Below are 21,267 nucleotides of genomic sequence, written 5' to 3'. Positions count from 1 at the left end.
CTTTCTCTTTGTTGGACTGCATTAGGTCTGCCACCTGGTCTTCTAGCTTAGATATTCTGTCCTCTCCCTCATCCATCCTACTGGTGAGATTTTCTACAGTTTTTTATTTCATTAACTGTGTTCTTCATTGCTAGTAATTCTGACTGGTTTTTCTTTATTATTTCTATTTCCCTATTTATGTCTTGTATTGCCTTCTGTATTTCATTAAATTGGTGTCCTGCCTCTTCTTTGATTCCTCTTTGATTTCCTCTTTGATTTCTTCTTTGATTGTTTTCATGTGTTCTTTGACCTCTTTGAACATATTTATAATTATTCTTTTGAACTCTTTCTCAGGCATTTCCTCTAACTCTTTCTCTCTGGAGGACATTTCTGATGCATTAATACTTTTAGGTGGATTTATATCATCTTGCTTTTTAGTGTTTTTAGTGTATATATTTTTGCATCTTGGATTAAGTTAATGCTTGGATTTTCTAGCTAGCTGTGTATTCTTAGCTGTATCAATTGATTTGATGTAATATATTTTCAGGGTAGGACCTTAAGGTATTAGGTGTGGCTCTTAAGACTCTCAGAGTATCTACAAAGATGTTCTTAGGGGTTGAGTTTCCCTGCTATAGGAGTATTCAAGCAGGCTGAGTGGAATAAAATACAGGTAGATTCTAAAATTTAACTAAACACTGTACACATTCAATCAAAAACAGCCCCGAGTATGTATGCAAAAGTAGTTATTATAATGACCAGATCCTCTATCAACAAAGAGGTTTAGATTTCTGGTCTGTTGAGGGATCCAAGTCAGCTTGTGATCAAGTGAGACCCTTCCCTGGTGCAATCCCAGTTACCTTGGGTGATTTTGGTCTCAGTCAAGTTGCTGCCTGGGTCTTCCGGCTGCTGTTCTGATTTCTGGAGCTGGGCACTTGCTTTTCCTACGGGGCAAACCGAGCTGCTGCTGCTGCCTCTGCTGCTGCCGTAGCTGCCACCACCGGAGCCACCACCGCTGCTGAAGCTGCCGCTGCCGTGTCCACCAGCGCTGCTCCCCCCAATGCCGCTGCTGTGGGATCTGCCGCCGCTGCCGCTCCTGGGTCCGCTGCTCCTGGGGCTGCTGGTACCGGTGCTGGAGCCGCTGAAGTTGCTGCCAAACTCTGCTCCTGCTTGGGTCCCACTGTCAGCCCAAGTTGGCGTGGCCGGGTCCCGGTCCGCTGCTGTGTTCGATGGAGCTGGGCTGAGGCGGTGGGGGAGGGGAGGGAGCCGCGGCTGCTCTGGTTGTCTCGCTGCTCAACGTGTTCTTCTACCTCGCGGTCTGCTCCTCCGCTGCTCGCTGCCGCTCTCCCCTCACGTTTCCCGAGTTGCGGAGAGCGTGGTGTGAGGGGAAAATCCTGCACCTGGCTTTTCCTGCGGCTCGAGCCGAGAGTCTGGCGGCTTTCTGCTGCACCGCGGCTGCGGCGGTTGGCTGAGCTGCCGGAGCCGCTTTTCCCGCCTGTGCGGGCTCTGGATGCTCTATAACTCTTCTACTTCTCCGCTGCCGCCTCAATTTCCTATACACCTCACTTTTTAGTAAAAGTGTGTATTTTGCTGAGTTTTTTTGGTCTTTTTCCCCCCTAGGCTGCTTTGGCGTGGTACCTACGTCGCCATCTTAACTGGAAGTCTCCTGTTTTGTTTTGTTTTTTTAATATTTTATTTATTTATTTGAGAGCGACAGAGACAGAGAGAAAGCTAGATAGAGGGAGAGAGAGAGAATGGGCGCGCCAGGGCCTCCAGCCTCTGCAAACGAACTCCAGACGCGTGTGCCCCCTTGTGCATCTGGCTAACGTGGGACCTGGGGAACCGAGCCTCGAACTGGGGTCCTTAGGTTTCACAGGCGAGCGCTTAACCGCTAAGCCATCTCTCCAGCCCTCCTGTTTTTTTTTTAATCTGACTAGCTGACTACAGAATCCTCCTGTTTCCATCCCCCGGGACACTGGGGTTACAAGCATGTGCAGCCATACCTGGATTTTCATGTAGGTGATGAGGATCAAGCTCAGGTCCTCATACTCGTGTAAGGTATAGCAAGTACTCTTACCTGACAAGTCATCTCTGCAGCCCTGAATCCCAGCCTTTGGAGGTGTAGGTAAGACTATGGGTTCAAGGTCAGTTTTGGTGACATATGGTATTTGAGGTCAGCCTGGGCAACATCTCAAAACACCAAAAGAGGTATGTATGATGGGTGTATTATATATGTATATACGAACCATATGTACACACATCTATACTACAGTTCATCAGTGAGAGGATGTGGAAGCACTGATAAGCCAGTAGCAATGAGTATATTAAGTTCCCAAGTCTTAAAGTTTTTAAAGGTTCTTTTTTTTGTTGTTGTTGTTGCTGCTGCTGTTTGTTTTTCGAGGTAGGGTCTCACTTTAGCCCATGCTGACCTGGAATTCACTATGTGGCCTCAGGGTGGCCCTGAAGTCAGGGAGATCCTCCTACCTCTGCCTCCTGAGTGCTAGGATTAAAGGCATGTGCCACCCCACCCAGCTACTTAAAGTTTTTAAATACACACTATCTTCACAAAAAAAAGGGGGGGGCTAGGGTAGAGTAACTGCTCAGTGGTTAAAGGTGTTTGCTTATAAGCTTGCCAGCTTGCGTTGGATCCTCCCCAGTGCCCATACAAAGCTGGACACAAAGTAGCAAGTGTATCTGTGATCCCAATATACCTATAATAATGAGAGGTGGAGCCAGGAGACAAAAAATTCTAGGGCCAGCTATTCTGACATTTATTTATAGCAGCTCAAAGAAGGTGAAAAGAAAAGCACAGAAATCTGTAAGATGTCCTCTGACATCTATCTACATATGTGCCCTGGCATGAGTGAACCCACACAAACACCAAAAATTAATTAATTTTTAAAATATGATAAGAATTTTAGAAAAGAAAGTTAAAATAAGGCAAAAATATGACTCCTTGTAGAAATGGCTGATTTCAGAGCTAGTGCAAGCAAAAGCACAAGATGATCGTGAACAACTTATTCTGACAAAAAGTCATATAGAAATGCACAATGAATGAGACAGAAGCAAGATACAATGGTCACACAGCCAGTCTGAAGGTGTTCTTCCCTGGCTAATGTGGGAAAAACTACAAATTGTGTAGAAAGTGATAATAACAACAAATCATGAGTTCAAAATCTAAAGGTCGTCACTAATTTAATAAAGGGAGAACATATTAGTACCTTTCAATAAAATACCAATACATGGGGCTGGTGAGATGGCTTAGCAGTTAACGCACTTGCCCGCAAAGCCAAAGGACCCAGGTTTGATTCCCCAGGACCCACATAAGCCAGATACACAAGGTGGTGCATGTGTCTGGAGTTCGACTCTAATGGCTGGAGGCTATGACATGCCCATTCTCTATTTGCCTTATCTGCCTTTTTCTCTCTGTCAGAAAGATAGACAGACAGACATGTCTAAGAAATAATAATCACTCAATAATATCATTTGGCAGTCATCATAAACATGGTTAATTTTTATGGGGTAGGGGTCATCAATGAAATGAAGGTTAGCAAGTGAAGGTTTGGTAAGAAACAAGACTGGCACAATTTGGGGATATATTTCCATAAGTACAATTGTTTTTATCATTGCTAGTAGTGACATAGTTTGACAATGAATGCCTCTTGATGCAAAGTACTGAGAAAGGCTCAATAGTTTTTCGGTTTCTATCAGGAAAGCATCAACTGATTGGGATCATAAGGAAATATTTTACCGACCTAGGACCAGTCATGCTGTGTAATGCAGGAATTACACTTTATGAAACTGTCAAAGACATGCAAAGTAGGGAAAACTGAGGATGAAGAAGTCTAGTGACAACTAAAATGTATTCATGGAGGGCAGTATGTTGGCTATAATGCCCTTGTTTTTTAAAAAATGACGTATTTAAGGGTAACAGATATCTACTGTTTGCTCAGAAAGCTTAGGAAAAGACTAATATTTTATGTATATGTGTTACCCATATGCATATATGCATGGAGACAAAAAGGGCTGCAATAGAAGAAATGCAGCAAAATATTAATGGTGGAAGAAACCAGAGTGAAAGGAATGCAGCACCTCTTTCTGCTACTTTGGCATCTTTCCAGTAATTTGAAATTATGTCAAAATGATTTTAAAAATCTGAAATAAAAATGTGATATAGAAATTTCCTGAAAAAAAACAAATGTTAATCTGTTATTGTCTGTGACCAGAATGAAAACCTTGGCTTAACATTTTTATTTACATACGTGCTTTTGTTCCATACTGAATGGATATATTAACAAGAAGGTAATGCTTTTATACTTGTGTAGATGGGCTGGAGAGATGGCTTAGCGGTTAAGCGCTTGCCTGTGAAGCCTAAGGACCCCGGTTCGAGGCTCGGTTCCCCAGGTCCCACGTTAGCCAGATGCACAAGGGGGTGCACGCGTCTGGAGTTTGTTTGCAGAGGCTGGAAGCCCTGGCGCACCCATTCTCTCTCTCTCCTTCTATCTGTCTTTCTCTCTGTGTCTGTCACTCTCAAATAAATAAATATAAATAAATAAATAAATAAATAAATAAATAAAATAAAAGCATTTCATTGGGGCTGGAGAGAGCTTAGCAATTAAGGCACTTGCTTGCGAAGCCTAAGGACTCATATTAAACTCTCCAGGTCCCATGTAAGCCAGTTGCACAAAGTGATGCAAGTGCACAAGATCACACACATGCACAAGATAGGACATGCATCTGAAGTTCAATCACAATGGCTGGAGGTCCTGGCATGCCAATCCCCCCCACCCCGGCCATCTGTTAGGCTTGCCTCAAAAAAAAAAAAAAAGACATTTCAGGGGCTGGAGGGATGGCTTAGCGGTTAAGGCCTTCGCCTACAAAGCCAAAGAACCGAGGTTCGATTCCCCAGTACCCATGTTGGACAGATGCACAAAGGGGCGCACACGTCTGGAGTCTGTTTGAGTGGCTGGAGGCCCTGGAGTGCCCATTCTCTCTCTCTCTCTTTCTCTGTCAAATAAATAAATAAAATAATTTTTTAAAAAGCATCTCAATTGTTTAAATAAGCTTTTTATTCACAAATTTTAAGGAAGCATTTTACAGATCACTGAGGAAAGGAATTTTGGCTTATTTATCTTTGGAAATCAAGCACCAAACACATTTATAATTTTGTTAGTTGTGTTCTTGAATAGGAACTCTAACACCATATTATTCTGTTCTGAAAAGAATACAGTGACTTTCATGATGCCAAGAATTTTACAAGACCAAAAAGCAAGGACTGTCAATGTCAAGTTAAAATACATATATTGGACTAAATAGGAAAATGGCAAGGACTATGTTTTTGTAGGAACTCAATAAGTATTAATAATCTGCTCTATAGTCCTAAAAGCAGAAAACTATGTGACTAATAGTAGAAGGCATTAGCTAAAAGAATAGCAATCTGTTAGTAGGCTTTGCAAAGGAGGCTTTCAGAAAAGAGTTGATTGTGGAAAACCATGCTTTAAAAAGTTAGTGGGTCTAGCCAGGTATGGTGGTGCACGCCTTTAATCCCAGCACTTGGGAGGCACAGGTAGGAGGATCGCCATGAGTTTGAGGCCACCCTGAGACTATATAATTAATTCCAGGTCAGCCTGAGGTAGAGTGAAACCCAACCTCAAAAAAACAAAAACAACAACAACAAAAAAGTTAGTGGGGCTAAGAAATCATCAGATTGAACTGTATTGACCCACTGAAAAAACATATTCTACTAACTGCAGATTAAATGATTTAACTATCATTTTTAAATCTGAAGGAATATCTTCATTAAAGAAACAAGACTCTCCAAGGCATTTAAATAGTTGCCAAAATTAAATTCAAAATTTTAAGAGCTAAGTAGATCTCACAGGACTCATTTACTCTAATTACTCTACCCTTTTGAGGAAATATAAATATTTCTTAGTACATTTTATAGGCTCTTGGTCTCATTGCTAAACTTGAAAAAATATATCTACGTTACAGTTAAGCATAATAAACTTGAGAATTATATATTTTCAAAGGTTTAAAATATAACTAAAATGACATCTTGATAATTGGTATTTTTCTATTTGAAGAAATACATGAGAATAAGATGATAATTGTTATGACCAAATTAAAACTTATTTCCTTTAAAAAATGTAGGTCAGGGGCTAGAGAGATGGGTCAGTGGTTAAGGTTCTTGCTATCAAAGCCTAATGACCAGGGTTCTATTTCCAAGTACCCACATCAAGCTGGAAGCCTTGGTGCACCCATTAATGTTCTCATATTCTCTCTCTCTCTCTCTCTATATATATATATATATATACATATATATATACATACATATATATGCATATATATATATATCCCTCTCTCCCTCCCTCCTTGCAAATAAACACATAATATTTAAAATATATATGCATGTTATACTAAGTGAGGTAACCCAGGCCCAGAAAGCCAAGCGCCACATGTTCTGTCTCATATGTGGATCCTAGTTACAAATGATTGGGCTTCTGCGTGAGAAGGAAAATACTTAGTAGCAGAGGCCAGTAAGTTAAAAAGGAGACATAAAGGGAAGAGAAAGGAAGGGAGGAGGGTACTTAATAGGTTGATATTATATATATGTAAGTTCAATGATTGAGATGGGGAGGTAATATGATGGAGAATGGAATTTCAAAGGGGAAAGTGTAGGGGGGGAGGGAGGGAATTACCATGGGATATTTTTTTATAATCATGGAAAATGCTAATAAAAAATTTTTTTAAAGTAAAAATAGGACTGGAGGGATGCTTAGTGGTTAAGGTGTTTGCCTGCAAACCAAAGGACCCAGGTTCTATTCCCCAGAACCCATGTTAGCCAGATGCACAGGTGGTGCATGCATCTGGAGTTCGTTTGCAGTGGCTGGAGACCCTGGTGTGCCCATTCACTCTCCTTCCCTCTTTCTCTCTGTTTAAATAAATAAATAAATAAATAATAAATATTTTAAAAGGTAAAAATATTTAAAATATATATATGTGTGTGTGTATATATATATATATATATGTATGTATGTATGCATGCATGCATGCATGTATGTATGAGGTGTAGGTAAATTTTTTCTTAATATATTACAAATGGGAAAAATAATCATGGGCTGAAGAGATGGCTCATCAGTTAAAGGCTCTTGCCTGCAAAGTCTGATGGCCTGGGTTCAATTCCCCAGTACCTAACATAAAGCCAAATGCACAAAGTGGCTCATGCATCTGAACTTCATTTCCATTGGCAAGAAGCCCTGGAATATCCATTTTCTCTCATAAATAAATTAAAAATATATTTATTTATTTAAGCTGGGTGTGGTGGCACACATCTTTAATCCCAGCACTTGCAATGCAGAGGTAGGAGGACCACCATGAGTTTGATGCCACCCTTGAGACTACGTAGTGAATCCCAGGTCAGACTAAACTAGAATGAAACCCTACCTCCAAAAATAAAAAATCAAAAATTAAATTCAGCAATATTATAAGCCAGAATCTGTGTGGTTTTTAAATGGAAACAAAATATTCCTTAGGATTAAAAGAATTAAATGACAGCATAACTAGCATAAATTAAGCATTCAACAAATTTATTGTGTTTATTCTTATAGAAAGAATACAAAACTACTCCAGAATAAGGTCAAGTGTCTTAAAATATCATAAGAATCTCAAAGGCAGTTAGATAAGACTCCTAGTCAAGTATCTAGACTGGTAAATTCAATGAGGAAAAGAATCATGACTTATTTAACCTTGTAGATCTAGAACATGCACACAGCCTCACATACACAGTATGTGTTCAATAAAGGCTTAGTGAAATACGTAGTAAGAATGAAAGTAAACTATCTGTTTAAAAAAAAAAAGACAAAAAAAACAGAAAAAAGGCAGCTTGAAGTTGTGTGAAAAATAAGCCATGTGTCCAAAACTCACTGTTGCCTTATTACTTATTATAATAAGTTTATTAATATTACTTCTTGTAAGTCACTTTGTGAAGGGAAACAAAATACCTTAGCATTTTTAGAATGATGCACACAAACTGTCCAAGACTGCTCTCTAACAATATAATATATAATAACTCTCAAACCTTTTTAGCAAATGTGTCACACACATCTAAAATTTTAAAGAAATTTTTAAAAATTGACCCTAAATTAATATTGTATGCATCCTCAAAAGGAAAAAAAAATACACAAAGTACTAAGGTGTTATTTCTAACAGTCCGTCATGGAAGATCATATAAACTCATTTTGTATTGCTTTCATCTACTCTACTTACTCATATATGAAAATACCTTGAAGACCTACAAGTAAGTTGTAAAAACACATATTTCACTTTTATGAGTTTGAATATAAACAGGAAAGGAAGACAATTCTCTTAGGAGTAAGCAGTGCCAGACACTGTAAAAGAGTAGCTAAACAAGCTAACACCCATGGCTCAGCAGCCACCTGTTAGAACACTTGTTTGTAAGATAGTTTGCCTGATTACTGAACACTTTTGCAGTATAAACTAAAAACTCTCAGACCTGTGAGTGAAGGAACAAATGAGATAGAAAAAGTGGTTCTATGCTTCCCATCCTTTCCTTAATCAATGGACTGTTTACAAAAAAAAAAAAAAAGACATTGCCCATTGACTCACTAAACAGCCCAATAGCCCTGTTTAGAAGCTGATCCATTTTACAGAAAACAAAAGCCACACCTTTAACAATACACTCAACTCTGCAGAGTGACTGGTTTCTTTGCCAAGTAATGTACATTTCCAGAGACAATTGTAGCTACAACTTCTGAGCCTATTTCTAAGTGAAGTATAAAGTTACAAATCAAATCAGCCCCAAATTGGTGGCTCTAATATTTTAAAGGGCGGGGAAGAATTAAATACACCCATCTTTCTTAATGAAATAATAATGTTTTTCAAAAGAAAAGTAAATCAGCAGGCTACCAAACTACATTAGTTTACAGAATAGTAACAATGAACCTGCAAAGTACAGAATAATATTTTTAATTAGCATTTGCTTTGTATGGGGCCTTGAATAGCAGTAAACACATGATGGCACGTGATAACTATTGTCCAATTATTGATAGTACTAAATTGATATGTTTATCTAATTTCTGGAAAGTCCTGTAACAGCAGCTTTAAAAAGTAAACCCAATTTTAATGAAAAACCGTCAAGATCTGAAATTTTACATTAAAGATATTTACAGTTTTTTTTTTAACTATTTTGTTTATTATTAGAGAGAGCGAGAACACACTATGGACGTACTAGGGCCTCCTGACACTGGAAATGAATTCCAAACACATGCATCTGGCTTTATGTGAATACTGAGGATACTAACCCAGGTCTTAAGGCTTTGCAAGCCAAGTGACTTTTAACTGCTGAGCTATATCTCTGCAGCTCTACAGTTAATTTTTTTTAATTAAAAAGCAGGAAGGTCACAGGCACCAAGATATGTAACACCTGTGGGTGGTTTGGTACAAATTAGTAAAAGAGATTGGTCTGAAAGATTAAAAATAATGTTGTAGAAGCGGGGCATGGTGACACACACCTTTAATACCAGTACTCGGGAGGCAGAGGCAGGATGGCCTTGAGTTCGAGGCCACCCTGAGACTACATAGTGAATTCCAGGTCAGCTTGAGCTGCAGCGAGACCCTATCTTGAAAAACCAATAATAATAATAATAATAATAATAATAATAAAATCATCATCATCATCTTATAAAATGCAATCGGACATGTGATAGTTAAGAATCACTTCAATATTAAAGTCTTTTTAACCACAATCTCCACTAGCAAAGCAGCTTTCGCCCCAACGGTTTTCACAGTATACATACACTTGTAAATTAAGAACTAAATGCAAATCAGAAAAGTAAAATTTACCTAACGTTATTTAAAATACACTGGCTGAAGCATTACATTTGTTTTCACGTTCACTTCTCAGCCCTGCTGGTACAGCTCCGGTGGAATGGGTCTGCATTTCAATACAAGATGTTCAACTTGCCATTCCTTGTGAATAGAGCTTGTGAGACTAAGTCTCAACACCTGCTCGGGAGATGCTTCATTTATAGCTTGGGCTCCAATCTCCTTGGAGTCAAACAGTAATGTACAGAAAATAATTCACACACAGGAAGGGAAAGGAACAGGGGGACAGGGGAGTGCCCCTGCTTTTGTTGTGGTGCCAGACGCAGCAAGATAAGTGTTCGCTGGATCCATCTGCACCTATCTATCCCCACCCATGACAGCCTGACACGGCGCTTGAACCTATCCGCTCCTTGCAAGACTCTAGCTCCGTGAGGCCGGTAGAATTAATGCGAGGCTTTGCAAGCTTCGGAGATGGGCTGGAAAAGCGGTGCGCTCCGCGGCTCCGACATAAAATGAGCGAGGGCACAAATCACAAATATTTCCGAGGATAGAGCGACAAGTCGATGTACACCGATGGAGCGCATGGGGCGCGCCCCGGAAACCAAAAGGCTGACAAATTCGTGGGGGAGAAAAGGTCCAAGGGGCAGACTGGATGCTGTCAGCTCGGGGATGGAGACAGGCAAGACCGTGCTCCAGAAGGGACAAGCAGCACCCTCGGAGGAGACCCGAAGGGCGTGAACCAGGCAGCTCCGAACTCGGGAGCGCCCGACAGACCCGAGACGCGAGGCTGACACTTACTGTCACGGGTCCGGCTGAGAAGGGGGGTCTGCAGCTCTGCCAGCGCCGCCTCTCTCGCCGAGCGGGTGACCTCGGGTACACTCCGCGCCCGCCCGCCCCACCCACCCACCCGGACGGGCTCCGGAGCCGGGCGCCCCCGCCGGCCCGAGGGTGCGCGCTCGAGGGCCGCGGCAAGGCGCCGCGCCAGCCCAGGCCCCGCGGCGTAAGCTCACAGCGGGCGGGCGCCCCCCATCCCCGGCCGGCCGCCGCGCCGCCTCTCTCCCGGGAGGACTGGAGGGGGCGGTGGCTCCTGCCTCCGCCTCGCGGTCAAGTCCGGCTCATGCTCGAGCCCGGCGCGCGCGCAGCCGAGACCGCCGTCCTCCTCGCCCCGGCCTCGGGCTCTGCGGCGGCGGGCCCGCTTCCTCCTCCGCCACCCGGGTCTCGGAGCCCGTCCGCTACCAGCCCAGATCTGCAGCCCGCAGCCCCGTCAGAAAGCAGCAGGAACGGCGGCACCAGGGATCCCGACCCGGAAGCTCTTCCGCTGCCAACTGCGAGCCGGCCCGCGGCGTGACCTCGGAAGTGATTTCCTCGCCCCGGTAGCGGCGTGATGGCCAGCTGAGGCTCGGGAGACCTGGAGCCCGTGTTTTCTGGAGAGGCTGTCGGGTGACTGTGCTGAGGCGAGAAGAGGGAAAGGGCGGGTGCCCAGGAGCCGCCCCTTCTCCAGAGACGCGAGTTGTCGGGCGCGGCTTGGAGACGACCGAGGGGCTGCCGGCCCCCGGAAGTGGCGCTGCGCCGCGGAGGCCCGGAGGAGGGATGGGGGCGCCGTGACAGCCCCTCGTCCCCAGGTAGTGACGCCCCCCGCCCGTGAGGTGCATGCGGCGGTCCGAGAGGCCGTCGGCCGCCCGCTGGCGTGCGACCGCGCTGGGGAAACGAGAACATCCACACCCAGACTCCACCGAGCAAGGGAAAGGCGGCGGAGCGGCGGCCGCCGGCATCTCCACGCCTCGGTTCTCCAGGCAAGGCGCTTACTTCTTAGCAGCAGTTACAGAGAAGCCCAAGCACCTTTGGGGGGTGCGGGGGGGGGGGGCTTGGAGCACGGCAGCTCGAGGGGCGCAGGTGGAGGAAAATACCCCCGGGACAGTGTTGTGCACGGAAAGCCGTGCACGTTCCGCCTCATTTCTCCCTGCGGTACTGTGATCACTTCCTTAGAAGATTTTTGGCTTGCTTCCTTTGCTTTCTTCCATGATCGTTTTAATTTCGCCAGGAGTTTTTATTTAGCTGGCTTACCTCAGTATCTGAGCTCCACTACGTCCCTTGGTCCTAGAGAACGTACCTGTCGTCACAGTCGGTGTGCAAGCAGACCGACTAACCCTGCCCTTGGCACTTAATGGTAGTTGTGCACCTCCCCTTTCCCAGCCATAGTGGCAACCAGAAATGGCCTTACATAATTCCCCAAATAATCTCACATTCCTTAGGTTATGGAACCATTTCTATTTCTTTCCTTTTTTTTTTTTTTTTTTTTTGGTTTTTCGAGGTAGGGTCTCACTCTGGTCCAGGCTGACCTGCAATTAACTCTGTAGTCTCAAGATGGCCTTGAACTCACGGCGATCCTCCTACCTCTGCTGGGATTAAAGGCGTGCGCCACCACGCCCGGCCATTTCTTTCTTTTACAAGGCTTCATTATTTAGTATGGTGTCGTTAATACTAGAGCATTTTCTCCAATGCAGTGAGTCATAAAACGAATGTCACATATTTCCTGCACTTTGTCATTGGACCCATGAAACACTCCAAACACTTAAGATGGACCTTATTATATTTATTTTATATTTATTATATAAATAAATATATTTGTTATTTAACTCAAGTTATTGTTCTCATATCCATTTGTGTTGCTGCCTTACCAGCTTTACTTTCATATATTAGTAGTTTTTACTATTTTCCCGGCTTAACATTTGGTTTCATTTAATGTCATTGGAAAGTTGTATTATATTTCAGTCAAATACGAATATTTATTGAAAGTGAATTTTAAGGATAGTTTTTGAAAATCAATTTTAAAATATTTTAACAGGTATTTTAAAAAATGAATAGGTGAATATTAACAAAGCTTTACTAATATGTATATATTTTATTTCACGAATTGATGGAGACAGGAATTGGTTTGCTCTTAATTATCAACTAAATTCTGCTTTTAGTTCTTTATAGAAAGTATTGTTTCTGTTCTTGTGCCATCTATATTTGTACAGTGTCTTTTTAGGGAGCCTATAGTCTTTAAAACATTCAAATATGTCTTCATTATGTTTAAGTCATTATTAATCTGAGGTGAAAAGCAATTGCGACGTAGAAATTCTGAAAGAAAAGTATCCTCTTCACATGGTATAAGAGCCTCTGTTGTATGGGTGGATTTTAAAAAATATAAAAAGTTCAATAAAGTAAAGTAGCCCTGAAAACTTAAAACAAAGGTATGAGTTTGTCCTCAAAACTTAACAAAATGAAATGTCTTCATCATAATATCTTAAATTCAAGAATTTATAATAGGTTTTTAAATTATTTAAAATAAAATTTTTGTACAATAATTTACTAGTTACGCTCTTCAGCTAAATTTTTTAATGAGTTTTTATTTTTGTTTTATTTATTTATTTATTTGAGAGCGACAGGCAGACAGAGAAAGAAGTAGAGAGAGAGAGAATGGGTGTGCCAGGGCCTCCAGCCACTGGAAACAAACTCCAGATACATGCACCACCTTGTGCATCTGGCTTAAGTGGGTCCTGGGGAATCCAGCCTTGAACCAGGGTCCTTAAGCTTCATAGGCAAGTGCTTAACCACTGAGTCATCTGCAGCCCTAAATTTTATTTAAAATGCCAGAATTTCTTAATGAAATTTTCCAGTACTAAGATATTTGTACAGCACTTAGGAAAGCAAATCCAGGTTCCAAAGTAACATCAATTGCAGTTTAGAAAACAGAATAAATTACTGTCCTTTCAAATAACATTCAGAACCCTTTCTTTTTTGGGAGGGTGATTTTAAAAACAAAATATTTTTTATTTATTTGAGAGAGAGAAAGAGGCAGAGAGAGAAATGGAGAGAATGGGTGTGCCAGGGCCTCCAGTCACTGCAGACAAACTCCAGATGCATGCGCCCCCTTGTGCCTCTGGTTTATGTGGGTCCTGGAGAATCCAACCAGATCCTTTGGCTTTGCAAGCAAATACCTTAACTGGTAAGCCATCTCTCAAGGCCTTGTTTGTTTGTTTTGAGGCTCTCACTCTAGCCCAGGCTGACCTGGAATTCACTACAGTCTCAGGGTGACCTTGAGCTCACAGTGATACTCCTACCTCTGCCTCCCTAGTGCTAGAATTAAAGGTATACACCACCTTGCCCCCAGCTCCAGAACCCTTTCTTGAAAATGATCTCTTTCTTTCTCTCTCCTGAGAGTTGGAGCAGTTAGGAACTCATTAAATATGAACAGACCATTTTAATGCCTAATGGGCTTTTTAAAAAAATGGAAGAAAGCTTATGTCAATATGATTAGACAAGAAACTCTGATGTTCTTTTAGAAATTTACTGGCATGTAACTTTAGAAACCTAAAATATATAGATACTAAGAGATGCTTTTTGGTGTAGTTGAGAAAAAGTAATAGCACTCACTAAATGGACAATAAACATCCCAGATGGTAGCTGAAATTCAGTTTATTGGGAATTGCCCAATAGAGACTTAAAAATAGTTGGGGGTTTGGAAGAAGGGAGCGTATACACAGAAAGTGAATATATTTGGAAGAAAAACTGTGGATAATGTAGGAAATTGATAAAGGAAATGGAAAAACATTGTTTGTTTTTATCAACAGACCACTGGTTTGGCTGTGTGATAAACACCTCTAAAGAAAATGACAAACCCTGCATCTGTTTTCCAAATGCTTAATGCCAGAATTTTTCTTTTTAAAGATTTTTGGGTGAATGTTAATGGATATAAAACAGTGAGCTTGGGGCTGAAAAGATGGTTCGGTTGTTGAGGTGCTTGCCTGCAATACCTAACAGACCCAGGTTTGATTCCCCAGTGTCCATGTAAAGCCAGATGCACAAGGTGGTGCATGCATCAAGATGTAAAAGTCAACATTTTATTTTTATGATTATTTTTCAAAGTGGGTGTGTTAGAATAAAAAGTCAGATTGATGTAATACTATATGCTTTATTGTGTCATATAATCTTCTAAGGAATTTTTTTTATATAAAGCAATGGGAAATCCAGAAAACATAGAAGATGCATATGTTGCTGTTATTCGTCCTAAGAATATTGCTAGTCTCAACTCTCGGGAATACAGAGCTAAGTCCTATGAAGTAAGAATACTTAACATTTGATTTCTGCCACTGAATGGTATTCTGTAGTGCCTGTATATGTAAAATCTTACTATATACCATGAATGATTGATTAGCTACTTATTATATATCTTCACCTACAATTGTCTCTTTTTCTGCTGTGTCTTTTGACCATTTTCTGTTCATTTATGTGTGTAGGTTAGTAGATGGAAGGTTATTGGAGGGATTGGAGATGTAATCCAGTTAGTAATGTTTGCCTAGCATGCATGAAGTCCCTGGTTTAACTGCAGATTTATTTTAACTAGACAAGGTGGTATGTGCCTGTAATTCAAGTACTTGGGAGGTAGAGGTGAGGAGCAGAAATTCAAGATCATCCTTACCTACATAGAGAGTTTGAGGGTCTGTCCACGATATATAAGACTTTATCTCAAAAATAAATGAGAGCTGGGCACATGCCTTTAATCCCAGCACTTAGGAGGCTGAAGTAGGAGGATCTCTGTGAGATCAAGGCCACACTTAAACAACATAGTAAATTCTACATCAGCCTGGGCTACAGTGAGACCCTACCTCAAAAAACCCATAAAATTTATTTTCTTGGATTTTTTGTGCAATATATGAAATGATTCTCAAAAATTAAAATAAAAACATAATGTGAAAGTTAACCTACTCAGAAATTTAATACAAAGTTGATCTTGGTTATTTTCAAATTATTAATTTATTTTCAAGCAGAGAAGGAGATAGAATGGGCTCACTAGGACCTCTTGCTACTACAAATGAACTCCAGATACTTGGACCACTTTGTGTATCTGGCTTTATGTGGGTTCAGGGCAATTGAACCTAGGCCATCAGATTTGTAAGCAAGCACTTTTTTTCTTCTTTTTTTCATTTTTTGAGGTAGGGTTTCACTGTAGTCCAGGCTAACTTGGAATTCACTATGTAGTCTCAGGGTGGCCTTGAACTGACAGTGATCCACCTACCTCTGCCTCCCAAGTAAGTAAGCACCTTTAACTGCTGAACCATCTCTCCAGCCCTCAAGTTATTTTTATTAATTTATTTTAAAATATATTTTTTACCTTAAATCAAGCTTCTAGGCATGTCCAACATGGGCCACATTCAGACCATGATGTCTATGAATGTGGCTCAACAGAAAATCCTGATCTTTCTTGAAATATTGTGAGATTTGGGGGCTGGAGAAGGTAGCTCAATTGGTAAAGTCTTACCTTGCAAGCATGAGGATCTGAGTTAGATCCCTGGTACCTACATAAAAAGCCAGGCATGGTGGCAAATGTCCATAATCCTCTTGCTGGGGAGCCATACAAGGTAGATCCCTGGCCTGCTGGCCAAGTAGTCTAGTCTAATCAGTGAGATACCCTGTCTCAAAAGACGTAGATGGAGTTCTGAGTATGACACCCAAGCTTGTCTTTTGTCTTCCTCACATGTGCATATGCACTCTCCCACACAGGAACATGCATATCTACGTACAAACCAAAAGGAAACAAACGAATTCTGAGGGGTTTTTTGTGATTTTTTTTTTCTCTTGTATCACAATTATAGGTAACAGTATCACGTTGCAGTGACAAGGCTGAACACACCTGCTAGGCAATCAAGTTACTTCCGTAGTCTTACATTATATTAGATAAATAAACATAATTGAAGCAAATGTATGTACATATATGTACTTATGTATACATATGTACATATGCACGTAACTGAATTTTTATCTTTTCTATGTAACAGATTTTAGCCAGACTAACTTCACTAGCATTTGGCTTAAATTGCTTTTTTAAAGGTTGTCTGAAACTATTTTCCTATCCTGGTTATAGTATATAGATTCACATAGGAAACTAATTACCAATAGCCCAGTCCTTGGACTTTCTTAGTTAAGAAATCTAGAGCTGGAGTTAAGCATATTATTTTAAAGTTTGATAGAGTATTGGTTTTGGTAGCTTATAATGTCATTTTTTTTAAATCTAAGATTTTGTTGCATGAAGTTCCTATTGAAGGACAGAAAAAAAAGAGAAAGAAAGTTTTGTTGGAAACTAAACTTCAAGGCAACAGTGAAATAACACAAGGTATATTGGATTATGTAGTAGAGACCACCAAACCAATTTCTCCTGCAAACCAAGGAATCAGAGGTAGGAATCAATCTCTCTCTCACTCTTTTCTCTGCCCCCCCACCTTTGTCTAATTTCTTTCAATGCTTATAAAGAAAACTATTTTTAAAATATATTAAAAGTGAGTTTACAGCTGGGCGTGGTAGTGTACACCTTTAATCTCAGCACTTGGGAGGCAGAGGTAGGAGGATTATAGTGAGTTTGAGGCTACCCTGAGACTACATAGTGAATTCCAGGTGTGCCTGGCTAGAGGGAAACCCTACCTTGAAAAACCAAAAAAAGTTTGTATGTTCTTTCCTATTTGAAAAATTTACCAAAGAAAAATAAATAAACAAAACCTCAGGAATTTCTTCTTAAGTCCAGCTCTTTCAAGAAGTAACTCAAGGGCTGGAAAGATGGCTTAGTGATTAAGGCATTTGCCTGTGGAGCCTAAGGACCCAGGCTTGATTCTCCAGGTCCCACCTAAGCCAGATGCACATGGTAGCGCATGCATCTGGAGTTCATTCGCAATGGCTAGAGGCCCTGGTATGCCCATTCTTACTCACTCACAATCACTCTCTCCCTCTCTGTCTCTAACAAGTAAACAAATAAAACTAAGTCTTGAAAAAAGTATAATTTTATTCATTTTTATTAGCATATGGCAATTTAACAAAATTTGATTGTGGCATTTTCATACATGTATATTATGTACTTTTATCATATTTACCACCTTAGTTTGATCCTTCTTCCCCCTTCCTATTGATCACTTTCTGAATCTTCTCAAATATTGGCTGTAATATTTTTAGAAAAGTATCTTACTATTATTTTACCAAGACAGAAAGAATTATTAGCCTTTTTCCATAGCTAAGTAAAAGTTAATGTTCATAGATTAGGACAAATCATTGCAAGTTACCAACTTGCAGAGATTTTCTTCCCATTTAGTCATACGAAGAACTTTTTTGAAGACCCAAACTGAATTGTAAAAGTATTAACACTGAAAGACTGAGGCCCCATTTAAAATATTAGTTGATGTATAGCTGTGCAAGCAATTGAAAAGTAATGAATGTTCCATTTTCTCAGGCTGTACACTCATAAGAAGTTACAGAAACTGTAACACTATGTAATAAACCAGGCATCATAATTTAAAAGGTAATGTTACAATCATACAGCAGTTGAAAACAGTTGTTAGGTAAAGAGCACCTCTCTGTGCCATTTTCATTTTGTTTTTAAAGATTATTCAGTGTTCCCCCCCCCCATTTGTCCTTTTTAAAATTTATTTATGAGAGAGTGAGAGAAAATTGGCATGCCAGGGGCTTTAGCCACAAATGAACTCTCCAGATGCATACGCCACCTTGTGCACATGTGTCACCTTGTACATCTGGATTACATGGGTTCTGGGAAGTTGAACCTTAGGTCCTTAGGCTTTACAATGCAGTACCTTATCCACTAAGCCATCTCTCTAGCCCTTGTCCATTTCCTAGAGGTTGTTTTTCTGATTCATCTGTTTTAGTTGACTTTGTATTGCAGAGTTGTACTTGATCCTGTAATTTGATGTATTGTTATTTTGGATATTAGTTCACAAAAATAGATGCATTGTAAATCTATGGAGGTATCACATTAACTTCCACAGTAGGTCTTAAAAGAATTTTTGTGAATTGGGAATTTTTATCAGTTACTTTCTTTTTTCTCTTTCTTTATTATTATTATTATTTTATTAGAGAGAGAATTGACACACTAGGGCCTCAGCCACTGCCATTGAACTCCAAACAGTTGGACCATCTAGTGGGCATGTACAACCTTACACTTGCCTCATCTTTATGCATCTGGCTTATAGGGGATCTGGAGAGTCAAACATTGGTCCTTAGGCTTCACGGGCGAGCACCTTAACCACTAAGCCATCTCTCTAGCCCTCAGTTACTTTCTTATTCCTGGGATGAAGTATTCAACTAGAAGCAGCTTAAGTGGGAGGAGGTTTAATTTGCTTATAGATTTTGAGGAGAAATTTGATCATGGTGGGGAAGACATGGCAGGCTGGAGTGGTAAGACTCTTGCCAGAATCAGGATGCATATAGAGAGAACACAGGCTGTGGGGCCAGACTATAACACCTTAAGGCCTGCCTCAGTGACACACTTTGCAAGGCTTCACCTCCAAAAATCTCTAAAACCTTCCAAACCTTCCCAGATAGTGCTGCCAGCTGAGGATCCAGAAGCCTTCAAACACATTGACCTACAGCAGACATCTTACATTCAAACCACCACTGACTTTAAGTCTTATAGTTCAACATATTAAGAATTATATATTATTTACATTATTACATATTATTTGAGAGAGACAGAGAGAATGGGCACACTAGGGCCTCTAACCACTGCAGATGAACTCCAGACACATGTGCCACCTTGTGCATCTGACTTACATAGGTCCTCGGGAATCAAACCTGGGTCCTTTGGCTTTGCAGGTAAGCACCTTAACCTCTAAGCCTTCTCTCTACCCCAGGTTTTTAATTTAAAAAAATTTTTAAAATTTATTTGCAAGCAGAAAGAAAATGAGAATGGGTATACCAAGGCCTTTGGGCACTGCAAACGAATTCCATATGCATAAACTATTTTGTGCATCTGGTTTTACATGGATGCTGGGGAATTGAACCCGGGTCATTAGGCTTGCAGGCAAGCTCCTTAACTGCTGAGCTATCTCTCCAGAACAATTATTTTTTACTTAATTTATTTGCATGTGTATGGGCATACCAGAGCCTCTTACTGTGCAAACAAATGCAAGACACTTGGACCACTTTTTGTGTCCCACTTACATTGGTGGCTTGGTATTGAACCCACTTTGGAATGTTTTGCAGGCAAGCACCTTTAATTGCAGAGCCATTTTCCCAGCCCCAATTTGTATAGTTTTTGATATGTGTTCTAAGTATCATAAAGAGAATTTACTTTTCCCAATTATTGAATTTACTTCTCATGAAATGATCTAGAAACCAAATTTAGCTTAAAAAAATAAAGGGGTGAGTCTATTCTTTTAGTTAATGAAGGTATTTGATGCCATATATAGGAGCCATAAGTTTGTCGATCTTGTCTACCTCACTCTTGAACTTCTGGACTTCAGTAACAAATTTTCATCAAAACTTATTTATTTTATTTTATTTTTGTTTATTTTTACTTATTTGAGAGTGACAGAGAGAGAAAGAGGCAGATAGAGAGAGAATGGGCATGCCAGGGCCTCCAGCCACTGCAAACCGATGCGTGCACCCCCCTTGTGCATCTGGCTAACGTGAGTCCTGGAGAATCAAGCCTTGAACCAGGGTCCTCAGGTTTCAAAGGCAAGCATTTAACCGCTAAGCCATCTCTCCAGCCCAAGACTTATTTCGTTATTGACAGATTAGTATACTATTGGAATTTATCCTGAGACAGAATTCCTAATAGCCTAGTCACATATTTAAGCAAAAATAAATCATGATTTGCTATATAATAGGCAAGCTCTGCCACTAGGTCCTTTTATCCAAAAATGTATGAAAACATGTCAGTTAACCACGGGTGTGTGTGTGTGTGTGTGTGTGTTTTCATATGCATGTGGAGGCATCAGAGTTTGACATACTCACAATTGCACTCAGCCTTTTTTTTTTTTTTTTTTTGGTTTATAAAGGTAGGGTCTCTAGCTCAGGCTGACCTGGAATTCACTATTTAGTTTCAGGGTAGCCTCAAACTCATGGCAACTTTCCTACCTCTGCTTCCTGAGTGCTGGGATTAAAGACGTGCACCACCACACTCAGCCTTATTTTTGATTACTCACTGAACCTGGAACTCACAGATTCAGCTAGGCTAGCTTGTCAGCAAGCCTGAGATCTTCCTGTCTTCTCAGCATTGGGATTACAGGCACATGTCCAACTTTTACGAGGGTTCTGAAGATCTGAACTTAGATTTCATGCTTGCATGGTAAGACACTTTAGCAAGTGAGCCATCTCCACAGCTCCTTGGGCAGCTTTTAATAATAAAAATAAAGAAATAAGTTCTACACTAAATATGATTTCTTACTTAGGCATCACATGGAACATGAAAAAGACTAATGTGCTGTACATTTTGTACAGTATTATAGGTAGGTTACAGAGCACTAGCACTATTACTGACTCTTGAAATTCTTAAATTGGTCCTTTGAGTTCATATGTGGTTATTTTTACATCTAATAAAATTGTAAGCATAAGTTGTCCCCTACTAAGAGCATATTATCATTAATGGTGAAATTAGGACGAAAACATTGCATTCCAACTTCT

At 40.6% G+C, this 21,267-nt stretch overlaps 2 protein-coding genes across 5 annotated transcripts in view; one reads left to right on the top strand and one right to left on the bottom strand.

Annotated features, from left to right (window-relative positions):
* The window catches only part of Ankib1 (ankyrin repeat and IBR domain containing 1), a 190,980-nt gene extending 180,278 nt beyond the window's left edge, over positions 1–10,702 (bottom strand). For 2 of the 3 annotated variants that reach the window (XM_045160276.1, XM_045160278.1), the window contains exon 1: positions 10,621–10,702. The gene's annotated coding sequence lies outside the window, so the exon portion shown is untranslated. The remainder of the gene's footprint in view (positions 1–10,620) is intronic. The other variant, XM_045160277.1, reaches the window with a different exon arrangement.
* A 484-nt stretch (positions 10,703–11,186) lies between these two features.
* Krit1 (KRIT1 ankyrin repeat containing) overlaps positions 11,187–21,267 on the top strand; it is a 44,211-nt gene continuing 34,130 nt past the window's right edge. The window contains exons 1-3 of one of the 2 annotated variants that reach the window (XM_045160996.1): positions 11,187–11,615; positions 14,824–14,927; positions 16,882–17,041. In XM_045160996.1, coding sequence (XP_045016931.1) covers positions 14,826–14,927; positions 16,882–17,041 — 262 coding nt within the window. In that variant the 5' untranslated portion in view covers positions 11,187–11,615; positions 14,824–14,825. The remainder of the gene's footprint in view (positions 11,616–14,823; positions 14,928–16,881; positions 17,042–21,267) is intronic. The other variant, XM_045160997.1, reaches the window with a different exon arrangement.

This window comes from Jaculus jaculus, chromosome 10 (genome assembly GCF_020740685.1).
Source record: "Jaculus jaculus isolate mJacJac1 chromosome 10, mJacJac1.mat.Y.cur, whole genome shotgun sequence".
Taxonomy (NCBI): domain Eukaryota; kingdom Metazoa; phylum Chordata; class Mammalia; order Rodentia; family Dipodidae; genus Jaculus; species Jaculus jaculus.
This window is presented reverse-complemented; position numbering and strand designations above follow the sequence as displayed.